Genomic DNA, 14126 nt, shown 5'->3' on the forward strand with positions numbered 1-14126 from the left:
AAACTAAGAGCAGGGTAAGGCTCCTACGGACACAAACTACACCTGATGTCACCACAGCCAACCACACCCCATGGCCTCCCTGGAGCATCCTCAGTGCCTTCATGGCTTTCCATGTTCACAAACCCGGGCTTTAGTAGAAAAAACAAAGAGGAAGTCAGCTCTTGAAGCAGTAGGTTGGCTATATTCGGATCCTATAGCTAGAAAAGCCTCTGACTTGGCAATTAAAATTCAATTCATTCTAATGTTGAAGAAACATTTCCCAGATATCCTTTCAAGCTAATGTTTTCTCCACTCTGCCTACTCCAATTATCCCTTTTCTTCTCCCTCTCATATGGGAGACCAGAGGAGAAATGTCCCAAGGCAGTCTATTATCTCCTGTTCCAGCAACCCAACCTATTCCAAGCAATGAAGTGGCAATGCCTGGGATCCCTCCTGGCAGACTGTGCTGGCATCCTTAAGCCTCTCCTCTGTCTTGAGCTCGAGAGACTGAGGTAAGTGTAGTGAACATAAAATTACACACTAACCTACTCTTCCACTATACACAGCTCTCAAAGCACTGAAGCAAGCTTGGCCTGTGAGAAGCACCATCTGACTGTCAGCATGGGCAGGGAGGACACTGTGCAAACAGACTTTTAAAAGCTGCATTTGCAAGAATCATGTTTAAAATCTGGCCATGTCACAGATGTAACTTTCCACATGACCCAAGCCAGGCACCCCAAGAACACTCCAAGTACAGGTGTCTCAAGGGACTGGAAGCAATCTGGTAGAAGACACTTTCAGGTCAGGAAGAATTCAATTCTACTCCTATGAACTATAAGAACAAGAGAGAAAACCAGGTTTATTTTCCTCATATTTAGTTTATCTCAGAAAACAAAACAAAACAATGTTTGAAATCAGTCTGGTAGAATTAACCAGTCATTGAAGTGACTGGTAAGGGGTAACTCCATTGTCCAAACAAAGAGCAAGGGAGGTGACCCAAGGGAAAAATACCAGCTCCATCATTTTAAGTACACAACATTCTACAACAAAGTATTTGTAAAAATCTCTTAGTGCTATCGAAAGCCTAAAGAAACGGAATTGGCACTGATTCTCATTAGTTGGCAAGTGAAGATACTTCTGACTAGGATACCTTAATCAAAATATAGAAATAAGCATCTTGCAGAACAGGAGAGGTGAACCAAACTCCAGTTACCGCTGCTGCTCACTGTTGGAGCTTGCTTTAAAAGTCAAGCAAGTGGAGTATTTGCTATCACCGAGACAAAAGAGACAACCTTGATGGCCATGTAACACTGACTGTCATGCAAAATATATTACCTGAAATAAATGCCAGGACCGCTGGCCTAAGGCTTTTAAGAGGGAGATCAGCCCCAATAGGAACATGACAGTAGGGCTGGGTGGTAATCATCTCACTTAACTTTAGGGGTTTATGTCTGACCTAGTTACTATAGCAGGTTTTTTTATGGTTAACAAAGGCCTAGGTAACAGTCTGTAAATTTTAGCACACAGATCATCTAACCACACGCAGGTATATCTTCTGGTATGATCTGTGCACCAAGTTCAATGGGCTTTACTGTGACTTACTCAACTAGAGATGCTTACACTACAGCTATTTCATACTTGGACAGTTATTTTAGGGGCAAAGTCCACAAAATATCTCCAATGGCTGACTTTAACAATAGGGCCCAGCACAGAAAATGAAGATCCAGTGGTACAGCAAAGTTTACAGAGAAAACAAGATATACTTCATCATAAATCAACTGAGTCAGAAAAAACACAAGGAAGGGCAACACTTCATTCCTTCTATAACCACTTAGATGGAAATGAAGGGAGATGGGAGACTGTACTGGCACTGATAGATTAAAAGCAGTTTTATGGCCAGTGTTCATAGAAAGGTTATGTACATACTGACATGCTCAGGAAAAATCTATATCTGCTAAAACAGATATCAAAATTCAACCAGAAGCAAAAAATAGTTTTGCCACCACATACATTCATTTTAAAATGAAGTTTCAACTACTAAACAGTACTGAATTACGAAGACTTCCTAGTAGGAATAATGTAGCCAGTTTATTAGGCCAATTCTCTTTGGTACAGACTGAACAGCATTTTTTTTTTTTTAAAATGTAGTTGGTACAAGGTCTTTTTCTGACACACTTACATTGCAGCTTCATGTTTTTTCAAGGCAATGCTGCTTCCATATTCCCAAATTGCTCAGGGCCACCCTCTTCCTTTATTTCTGCCATCAGTCAACACAGTGAACCGACAATAAAACTGATAATGTTTAAAAATTAGCTTTCCTTGGATGGGTCAATTTTAATCTAGATCAGTTTCTCAGACCCGTTTACCAAGCAGCTGCATATGTGCATGCTCACATAAGGAAAGGTACAGCAGGACAGAAGCAGACAAAACAGATCATTTCAGCCTCTAGATGTCTGAATTGCTCAAATCACAGTATATTAAGCTTATATCTACAAATACCTTTGTTAGATTATCTGCTCTGACTAGCTGTACCAACAAGTTGAGTAATTTCTCTCTGACAAGCCTGTATCTTCTCACTGATCTGCAATGCTTCCAAACGACATTAAGAAGTATCAATAACATCATTCCCACTGCAAATATTGCTCATTCTAATTAACAAAAAAAATTAAAAGGAGTACTTTCCTTACCTTTTATTGAATTCCTCGAGTTCCGCTCTCAGTTTTCCAATTTCAATCTGTAATCTAGCCCTCTCCTTGGCAGTTTCATCCAGAACTCTTCGAGCATCAGCCAGTTCAGACTCATAGAGATTCTTGATTCCACTCACCTAAGGGGAAAAAAGTATTCAGATAAGAGAACATCCCAAAGACTATCAAAGAACAAAGCATGATTTCTGTTGTTTAAGAACATTCTATATCATACACTTTCAATTAATACACACTTGCAATTAGATGTGATCTAGACCCGAAGATTTAATTTTTATTCCTAGTAGGACATAACAAAGTATATTGTGTTTGAAATGTGTGAGTCGTCCAAAGAGATAAGCTGAAGCAGATCAGTACACATTACAATCAGATCTTAAATTATTTGCTTTCATTTCCAATACTGCTGCTTTGAGAGATGTTTTTTAAACACTTAAAAACTTATTTTGTGGCATACAGGTACACGGCACAATTTGACACTTCTGCTCTTGCACTATAAAGCTATAAAGAATCTGAAACTAGATGAACTACAGAAATGTGAACTATTCCGAGATGAGCTTCCACTCCTGTTCCTAACCTCAGAGGATAAGGATCTATAGAGGTCTCCCTGTCCCAACTCGATACATAACCAGCTATTCAGATCACAGCAAGGCACCCCAAAGTCTTCCACACCTTTATTCTTTTTAGAATGCAAGATTATTTGAAAGGTATATCAGAGAGATAAAGCGTCAAGGCCATATAAGATTACTGCTATTGCTTCTATGAAAGGATACCAGAACAACTTTTACTAATGTGAATTCAGAAACAGCAATCAGGGAGTGAGAAGAGCCAAAAGCAAAATGTACCAACTTTAGGAAGAGAAATTTCATAACAAAGCATAAAATATAGAAACAAGAAAGCAAACTGTGCTATTCCTAGGAGCGCCTATTTCAACATCAGAGTGACACCAATGACAGACTCAACCATCTGGTCTTCAAAAAGACTGATTAAAAGCAGTCAGGATATAATTAAGTTCCTGATAGACTATATTCTCATGAAAGTTCTGAAATTAACTAAAATATGACAGTATGAGGGCTGAGAAGCCTTAGTTTACAAGCATACCACATACCAGAAACAACTTGGCTGTCTATCCATGCAATCTTTCTTCTTTTCTTTAGAGAATTAATTCTTTCAAGCTTTATACAACTTAAAGGGCTTTTTTGTTTTGTTTTTTTTTTTCTCTCCATACCTGATAGCCAGAGGCAGTCTGTGGCACAAGCCAACACAACACTGTATTATCACTTACAAAATTTAGGAAGTTCTACAAAGAAGTATGCCATGACTATGCTAAACTCTTTCATACAGCACTCCACAATGCTGAGAAAAAAAACCCTGGAGATGTTAATGCTGTACAACCTTTCATTATGGAGGATCCTTGAGTGAAAATACAGTATTTGCAAATTGCAATACAAAATACAATTGCCCAAAGGCAGGCACTGATTCTGCACCATCAGGTAGTGCGTCTACAACACTTCCTCTCTAGTGTAAGCCCTTCTTTAGACCATCTGCCTGTCAACTCTTAAATGTGCTGCCCTAGGACATCTACCAGGAACTTGGGGCTCTATTGCTGTAGGTTCAGAGAGACACACACCAAATCACAGTGCAGGACACAAGGACAAATCCCTTCCCAGTACTCCAGGGCATAAACTGGAATTGCATGTCAAGGTACAAAGGAAGAAAGCCTTTTTCCCTAAGTTTTTGTAAATACTGACACAAAAAGATGTTGCTGGTGTGATACTGACAACAGTCAGCAAATAATTTATGCTTTTGAAGTGTTACAGACAACACAGAACTTACCACCACTAAAACAACAATATTCTAAACAGAAAATACTTAATGCAATTCATGTGCAGAGAGAATATAGCCAGACAGAGCTAACAATAGCATGATGAAAGGTGTTTCAGAACCTGTTGGTGAAGAGAACCAGAGACTGTGCTGCTTAATTAAAAGGACTGATTCATTCACAGCAGAACCAGTTGTGGTAGCTTAGTATGTATTTTTGTCCTGCAGCATGTTAACCTCTTCTCTGCTCTTATTCCAGTAACAAACATGAGAAGGAAACACACAGGTCCAATTCACAGTCCAAAGTGTTAGTCAAAAAGCGACTTTCACTAGAATTTTAAGCTAACGCACTGAGCAGACAGAAATAACTGAGACATAAGGACACACTGCAGCTTCCAGCACAGGGAGGCAGCAGACAGCTGGGAGCAGTAGCACCTTCAATCACTGCAAAAAAAACCCCCAACCCAAACGAAACCCCGCGCCAGAACTCGAACAACAGGATGCAAAGAGAATATGGACTCGCGATAACACTGATAAAAGTTTTAGACGATCAAACTGAATTGGAGGACAGTTCAAGATGTCCTCCTCCTTTCTAGATCATAAAAAAATAACACCCTGATTATTTTCAGCACTGGTCAAGCAGAGCGCCAAATGCAGCAGCACGTGCAAAGGAAAGTAAGTAGTGCCAGCTCAGCTGAACTAGCCTGGGATTATGTGCTTTGACAACACTTCTAGCCCAAGACAGTTATTGATTGAAAGCACCCTTCTACCCCAGCACTGAGAGAAATTCTGGAAATGTTTCAGGGAACAGAAACTCTGATCTAGTGCAAGGAACTTAACGTAGAGTCTACTGACTCTCTGAAAATCTCCAGAGAAGTATGGTCCAAAGAGTGCCCCTGTTCAGTGTTCACATAGGATTTTGCTTTGTTTTGACTCTACACTCTTCTGCTCACTCCCTTTTTTAACAGCTTTACATTTGCTACTTAGTTTGGTCTCTAGTACAGCGACACCTCCAGCCATTCATAAAAGATGCTGTTAAACCACAGCAGGACCTCCTAGGATAACCCTCACATGTCCCTCCTGGACAAAAACCAAAAGTCAATAGGAACAACACCCAGTATCCACAGCAACAAGAGAAGGAAGTTGAATAAATGTATCTGATACCTGTGATGCCCATTTCTGGTTCTTTGTCTCATCACACTTCTAAGCAGAGTGCCACCAGACAGTGTCTACCTGCCCTTAAACACTCACAAATACAAGAAAGAACCTGTCTGATGACATCTTCCATTTTTTGTCATCTTCTATCAGTAGAACCTATCAATTCAAATTCCTTCCTTCATCTGTTGTTTCTCATCACTTTGCTTGGGTTACCACAACCCCACTGTCTCCTGCTCCCCACATCTGAGAAAGATCTCATCCTTGAAGCCTATGCCAATCGTTCCACTGTAAGCCAGTAAGAGCAGCAGCTGGTAGAAAACACCAAAGGGAAAAAGTATAGAGAACAAGGCAAAAATACAATGATTTTTCACTCACATATACTTCCATCTTATAAAAATTTAAAAAAACAAGAGCCAAAAATTGCTTCCAGGCACCAAAAACCAGTAGTTACCAAATACTACGTCATCTACCTGAACTTGTGCAAAGCTTTTGACACTGTCCCACATGACATCTTTGTCTCTAAATTGGAGACACAGGGGTTTGATGGATGGACCACTGGGTGGGTAAGAATTGGCTCAATGATTGCACTCAGAGTTGTGGTCAACAGTTTGATGTCCAAGCTGAGAGGAGTGACAAGTGGCATTCCTCAAGGATCGGTGTTGGGACCGGCGCTGTTTAATAGCTTTGTTGGAGATAGGGACAGTGGGATTGAGCGCACCCTCAGCAAGTTCATCGACGCACTGAGGTGGTGACATGCTGGAGGGAAGGGATGTGCCATCCAGAGGGACCTGGACAGGCTGGGAGCCTGTGCAAACCTCATGGAGCTCAACAAGGCCAAGTGCAAGGTCCTGCCCATGGGCCGGGGCAATCCCAAGCACAAATCCAGACTGGGCGAGGAGGGGATGGAGAGCAGCCCCAAGGAGAAGGACTTGGGGGTATCAGTGGATGAAAAACTGACTGCGAGCCAGCAATGTACACTGGCAGCCCAGAAAGCCAACCGTGTGCTGGGCTGCATCCAGAGCAGTGTGGGCAGCAGGGCGAGGAGGAGGATTCTCCCACTCTACTCCACTCTGGTGAGACCCCCCTGCAGTGCTGGGTCCAGCTCTGGGGGCACCAACATCAGAAGGACACGGACCTGCTCAAGCAGGGCCAGAGGAGGCCACGAAGATGCTCAGGGGCTGGAGCACCTCCCCTGTGAGGACAGGCTGAGAGAGTTGGGGGGGTTCAGCTGGAGAAGAGAAGGCTCCGGGGAGACCTTAGAGTGGCCTCCCAGGACTGAAAGGGGCTACAGGAAAGGGGGGAGGGACTCTTGATCAGGGAGTGTAGGGATAGGATGAGGGGAAACAGTTTTAAATTGAAAGAGGCTAGATTTAGATTAGATCTAAGGAAGAAATTCTTCCCTGTGAGGGTGGGGAGGCCCTGGCACAGGTTGCCCAGAGAAGGTGTGGCTGCCCCCTCCCTGGAAGGGTTCAAGGCCAGGTTGGACGGGGCTTTGGGCAACCTGGGCTAGTGGAAGGTGTCCCTGCCCGTGGCAGGGGGGTGGAACTAGATGAGCTTTAAGGTCCCTTCCAACCCAAACCACTCTCTGATTCTATGACTCTTAATTTGTCTAATCCTTTTGTAAATCTCTTCAGCTTCTGGTTTCCACAACAGAGCGCATCATACAAGCACAACTTGTATTAAGTTAACTTGGATTGTATTAACTTAACTTGCATTAAGACCTACTGCTTGATAATTTCATTTCATGCCTTTAGTTTTTGTGTTGTGAGAAATGCTGAATATTTGCTTCCTAGACAAATCTCTTTGTTTGGACTCATGACTTAGAGACCTCAGGTTTCTTCTCATCTCTTTTGCAGATTTGCTCCTGGTTAGAAATTATTCTGCTGCTCTGCTTATCTTTGTCACCTTTCCTTACACACTTTTTCCAGGCTCTAGATGTTTTAAAATAGGGCAAGCAGCATTCAGAATACAGAAACAACATTGATTTACACAGTGATTATTGACCAACAGCTACAAAGGAAAACGGGGATGTTACAGGATATCAGAGGCAAAAAAATGGAGTAATTCTATCAGGTTTCAATTAGCCCAAACTGTAATCCAAGAGGTGATACCTGAGCTGTTATTTTCATACACTAGTAGTGAGTGCCATAGAGTGGCTAATGCAGGAAGCCACAAGAGAGAAAGCAACTCTTCACCTGGTTCTCAGCACCACATAGGAGCAGATTCACCAAGATACTGTCAAGAACTTCAGATGACCTGGTTTCAGCTGAAAAAAAAAAATCTACAACTGTTGCAATTGGCAACTAGGGAACACTGAGGTATTTGTTAAAACAAGTTAAAAAAGCAGTGAAAAATAAAATATTTCTAGAAAGAAAAATATTGTATAAAGAAATCATCATAGGCTAAAAAGACCACAAATACAAAATATTTTAAGATAACCAAAACAAGGAGTGTATGAGACATAGTAAAGCATTTTTCAAAAAGCTAAGGTCGTGTGGAGAGGAGAAAATAAAATTGATCATGACTTCTGTTAATCACAATACAACATGGCAAGCCAAAAAATTAAGCTTGAAGAACTCACGAATGGTGTACAAAGCAATTACTCTTGCTCTGCTCATGAAAAAGGCATCCATGACAGTCTATGGTCCAAGTCAATCAGTTTATGTAGAACCATCACCTAAAAAAATGCAGTGAAAACATACCTTTTGGGTTTTTTTTTTACTTATATTTGCGCTAGAGGAATCTTCAAGAGATTTCTGCACTTAAGCATCAGTTGAAGTATCATAGATCAACAAAACAAGCAGTAACAAACCATCACATTTAGAAAGTGTTAACGGCTTTCTAAAGTCCACTTTTTGAACTAAATCAATCAGTATGTTATTCAAGCTCTCATTCTAGAGTTCACTTTGTACTAGAGAATTAGAAGATGACTCATACCATATAAGTTTATAGAACAGAATCTACCTATCACTAAACTCTGAAGTCCATGGCAGTACAGTAGACATTAACCTGAAGAACACAATTACAGGGCACGTACTGAGGAAGAATCACTATGACTCGTGTAAAATAAGTTTCATAACCTATTGGACTTGCTCAGTCAACCAGGTATTCACAACAGATCTGGTAAAAAAAGAAGTAGTGGGTACATGTATAAGCACAACAGAGTGGAGAAAAAAGTCACACAGTATGTTTTTTTAAAAGGGAAGCAGTGGACAAGGGAACAAGCACATGAACAAGGGTTTGAAAAGTCAACAAGCATTCAGAAAGTGGAGATTGAGATAAGTCAGTCTGCCAGGACCCCAAAAGGCTTGAACAACATCCCCTACCAAATACTCCTACAGAGGCCATGCAAAGTCCAAGCAGGTATGGAGATAAGAGACACAAAGACATCACCTTCCAGGAACTGAGGTGAGGTTGACTGGCCCATAGTTCCCTGGATCTTCCTTCCTGCCCCTCCTGAAGATGACATTAGCTTTCTTCCAGTCTTCAGGAAGCATTCCTAAGCATCATGATCTTCCAAGGATAACTGAGAATGGCCTTGCAATGATGTCGGTCAGTTCCCTCACACTCATGGGTGCAACCCATCAGATCCCATGGACTTATATCCAGTTTGTTTATATGTTCCCTATTCTGATCCTCCTCTACCAGGAGTAAATCTTCCTTGTGCCACCTTCCCTCTGGTCTCAGGAGCCTGGGATTCCTGAAAGCTGGTCTGACCACACAAAGGCATTGAGTACATCAGCCTGCCTTATGTCTGAGTTTAGTCAGGACCTCCTTGCTCATCCATACAGATCTCCCACCACCTTTGCTCCATTTCCTGATTGTTCGGATGGCCCACTCTTGAGCTTGGAGAAGGTTATCTTTAAGTATCAACCCAGCTCCCACAGATTTTTTTCTCTCCAGGGCTGTAACCCATAGGATTCTTCCAAGCAGAACCCTGAAGAGGCTAAAGTCTACTGTCCTGATATCCAGGGTTGTGGTCCTGCTTTTGTTCTGCTCTATCCTCTAAAGATCCCAAACTCCACAGTCTCCTGGTCACTGCCCTGACCTTAACATTCCTGACTAGTTCTTCCGTATTTATTAAGTATTAGGTCCAGCAAAGCATGAAGACTAGCGCATGTGAGGCTTCTTCCAGTTGACTGAAGGAGGCCTCGTTTACCTTTTATTCTTGATCAGGTCAGCAGCAGACACATACCACAATGTCACCCACCTTGGTCTGCCCACTAATCCCGACCAACAAGCTCTCAACTAGCTTATAACCTGCCCCTAGGCAGAGCTCCAGGCATTCCCACTGCTCTCTCACATAAAGGGCAACTCCCCCTCCTCACCTTCCTGAGAAGCCTGTATCCATCCGTCATAGCACTCTACTCACACGAGCCATCCCGGATTCCAGTGAGTTCTGGAACTGCCCACAGACTTCCCATTCCCCCACCTGTCCCCCGTGCTGCACACAGCAGTGTTACGGGCATTGCAGAGAGGCACCCAAGCGTGAGGATTCCCCAGGAAGGGCAGGAGAGCTTTCCCCACAACGCTGTCCTGTAGGCACTTCCTTCTTTACACGTCTATGCTTGGGGTGTTTCCATTTCATCCTTTTTCTGTTGCTTTCTCTTCTGTTCACATAACTCCAGACCTTTTGCTTGCTTACCCCATCCACTTCCTCACCTGACCTTACCTGTGAGGAATCTCTCCCTCCCCCATCATTCCCAGTTCAAAGTTCTCCTCAGCAGGTTGACCAGCCTTGTTGGCAGATATATTTGCCCTACTTAGTCAGGTGGATCCTGTCTCTTTGAAGCAGTTGTCAATCCTGAAAGACGGTTCCATGGTCACAGAAACCAAATTCCCATTGCCAACAGCAGTTGCGCAATCCAGTATGGCTCTGCAAGATCTGCTCAGGCATCCTCAAACCCTTCCCCCTTCACACATCACCCAGGTCCCCATGCCATTAACAATCATCCAGAGCCACGTAGTCATGTTTGATCTTTTTCAGGTCACCCCACCAGTATCACTGGTGCCTACGTGGAAGAGCAGCAAAGGTAACAGTCATATGGCCAAGTGAGCCTCAGTAGCCTCTCTACAACATCCAGAATGGAAGCCCCTGGGAAGCAGATGACAGGGTAGGCCAGCAAATGGGTCCCTCTGCTCTGAAAATGTAGTACCATGCCTCCCACCCCACCTGAAGGTGATGTAAGAAATAAAGCCAAAAACCTCAAAACAGAGTTCAGCAGGAGCCAGAAGACAGGCTGCAGCCTAATCCACTACATGGCAGTATGTTCCCAAGCTGAACTCTTCCTGCACAGAGGCCAAGTTGGACACCCTACAAACTGCACTTATGCACGTGCTTTCACTTTTTTCCTCTTTTGCTGGCAAAACCAAGGCAGTCTTCAAGTTTGTAATTGGGCAACACAGGGGACAAGGAACCAGAGATGTTTCCATAGCACAGTCTGAAAGGCAGGACTGCTGGATGCTCTTTAAAACCTACCAACCTGTCCTGAGAGCACTCAAAGCTCACTGTGCAGCAGTTCAAGGATAAAGACATGAAGACAGACCCTCCCACAGAAATCACTTGAGAAAAGCTGCAAGACATCACTCAGTGAAGACACAGGGAACGTGCCAAGAAGGCAACAAACCTACATGCTAGGCAAGAAGCATGCCCCATCCCACAAGTGAGTCTAGACAAATTTGGCGATGAAACATTAATCTCATTAGCATGCATTAATGTGCAAAACATAAGCATATTCCCAGCAGGCGTGGCTCAATATGTTCTTATTCACCCAGTTACAGATTCACAAAGGACTGCCAGTCAGCTATGGCTCAGACTCACCAAGAACATCAGTCAGGTTCTCAAAAACAGTGAAGATGTGTGTTGCGTATCACCACCATCACCTCCCAGATGATGTCTACAGTGCCAGAAGACCATCATCTTGGCGGCTACAACTCTCAAGTGACCCACCATCCACAGCAGCATCTGAACATGTATTTTTGCAGGTGGCAACTAGGCAACACCAGACCCACATATCCTGGTCACGACAGTAGCTCTGGTACTACACATGATGCACACAAAGGGCACAGTAGCTGCAGTACTGGCAGATAAGTGGAGATCAGGTGAGACTACAGTGAAAGTTCTGATGGCTCTGACATACAAGATTACAGCCACCTGCAACTACAGCCACAGATCTGGGAAGATACAGGTGAAGAGGGAACCCCCTGCAGGTGTTGCTTTTACCACAAGGGCAATTGCTGTCAGTGGCTGAGGCTCCCAGGGATCTTCTCTTTTTTTCCCTCCCTACTTCTCCTTTCTGTGGGTGAGAGGAGAGGGATGTCCTCAGAACAGTGTAGTAACCCCTCCCATGCCCATCAAAACACCTTTTCTGGAAGGCTGCAATCATAAGCACTGCAGGGGAGGGCAGGGAGTTAGCAGAAAGGGAACTGAGGACAGCTCTAGGAGTCTTTCCCTCTTATCCCTTCCAGTATTTCCCCTCCCAGCCTCACAAATTAGGTTATTGTAAAAGTGACCCCAACAGTGAGAACAGAATCAATCATATACTAGGGAGGTAGAAAAACAAGGGGATGAGTTAAATTTCTCTTCTGTCTTAGGCAGGGATTCAAGCAAGAGAGGGAACAGAGAAAGAATGAGGACAATTACAGGTTCCCCCAGCTACACAGGCAACATTTTTTTATGTTTGTCTGAGGGCTTACTGTATAGATTTTTATTTCTCTAGAGGCCTACTGCATACAAGTAGACGTGGAACAGCATTGGACAGGGTTAGGAAAAGCAGGAAAAATAGTAGAGGACTAAAGATGAAGCTCAACTTCCGCAAAGTTCCTCTTCTCTACCGTTAAGGGGTGGCAGCCCTGTGTTCCTCAAAAAGAGCAACAGGAGTTACTTTGTTCCAAGGCCATGATGCAGCTGTGGTCTGCAAAACTAAGGAGATTGCCTAACAGAGGAGGAGAAAGTGGCTGCTTTCTTCTATCTTCTGCAGATTGGTGATTAAAACGAGGAAAAAGAACATCCTGATCTGCTGATGACTGAAGAGTCTCTGGCAGAACAGTGATTACGGTCCTTGCCTGCACAGCATCAGCAGAACTTCTCTCATCTAGAAGATATTCCCCTAAACCAGAGCTTTGAGAACAAGATCAGAAACGTGCTAACCCTTTGTTCCCATGCATGCAGGGGTGGGGGAGATGATGTCAGTAATGGTCTCACCCCAGCCCCTTTCTCAGACATGGTCACTGTGGGATACTGGAACGACAAGCAATGGATAAACATCTCTCTCGTGATACCATGCTCTCATCTACTGCTTGTCAAAGCAATCCTCAACTTCCCATTTGCCTTCGATTACGGACCCATCACCTGCTCTCAAGGCAAGTCTCAGGCATTAACATAAGGCCCACCGGTGAGCAGCCGCTCCTGTTGCCATCCCACAACACACATCATTCCATCTACCAGATGATGTTCCCTGCCACTACCAGAGATAAGCCAAAAATATTAAAATATTTAGACAGCTAAAAAACACAGAGTAAAATTTACATACAGTTGAGGACAACCAACGGGAATTTGCATCTTGGACACCCTGGGGAAAGAAAATATTTTAAGCATGTAGAGCTAAAGATAAAGGTACAATGATGTAGCCAGAACAGTATATCACCGGACTATGTTTAACTGTGCTTCTAGACAGAAGTTAGTTGCTTTGGGGTTTGTTTGGGTTTTGGGGTTTTTTGTGGGGTTTGGAGGGTTCATTTTTTATTAATATCTTATTTCATGCTAAGCTTAATCATTTTATGAACACATATTCTAACAGCGTAACAAGAAAACTGAATTGTCAGCAGAAAATCCAGTTTATTAGATTGATCCTGAAAGTGAAAGGACAGGATTCTCCAATTCCAGTAAACCCAATAATCTGACAGTCATCCTAAATTTTACTGCTCCCACAGTCCTAAACCACTGTCTACCATCCTACATCAAAACAGTAAGACTACAAAGTCTCCTTTTCTGGACATATGTAAAGAATAAATAAGCTGTCCTAAAGGGATGAGGGAAACATTTAACAAATGTGGTCCAGAGACTAGCTGAAGCATCTTACATTGTCTCTGACATATCAAAGAGCAGCTTGAGGAATCCTCACAAAGTTTATTAGAATATGTCCAAGAATTAGGACTTTTTTTGAAGTTTGGAAGAAAAGTGAAGCAAGAAAGCTCAAGGGCAAACTAAGCAAGATATTTATATCAAAATCCTCAAGTTTTTTTTCTGATTACTGCATCAGAGCATTTTTCCAGAATTGGTAACACAGAATTGCTATTAGGAGTGAGTTTATGTTCATATTAAAAATATGAGATTGTATCTATGTTGCCTGCTTGTCCTGTTCTTACTCATTACATGTGTGCTGTCACTAGAATTACATTCTGCCTCCTACGTTTAAAATGCATGCTCCTTCTAGCCTCCAGCAATCTATAACTTACAAGCTCCCTGAA

At 42.9% G+C, this 14126-nt stretch overlaps 1 protein-coding gene across 2 annotated transcripts in view; it reads right to left on the reverse strand.

Annotated features, from left to right (window-relative positions):
- LMNB2 (lamin B2) overlaps window positions 1–14126 on the reverse strand; it is a 42114-nt gene that overhangs the window by 26185 nt on the left and 1803 nt on the right. The window contains exons 1-3 of one of the 2 annotated variants that reach the window (XM_074809050.1): window positions 8239–8308; window positions 7769–7923; window positions 2667–2803 (exon numbers count right to left, since the gene is read on the reverse strand). In XM_074809050.1, coding sequence (XP_074665151.1) covers window positions 2667–2803; window positions 7769–7786 — 155 coding nt within the window. In that variant the 5' untranslated portion in view covers window positions 7787–7923; window positions 8239–8308. Of the gene's footprint in view, window positions 1–2666; window positions 2804–7768; window positions 7924–8238; window positions 8309–14126 lie in introns of those variants that run through there. The other variant, XM_074809049.1, reaches the window with a different exon arrangement.

This window comes from Strix aluco, chromosome 29, assembly GCF_031877795.1.
Source record: "Strix aluco isolate bStrAlu1 chromosome 29, bStrAlu1.hap1, whole genome shotgun sequence".
In the NCBI taxonomy this organism is placed as follows: domain Eukaryota; kingdom Metazoa; phylum Chordata; class Aves; order Strigiformes; family Strigidae; genus Strix; species Strix aluco.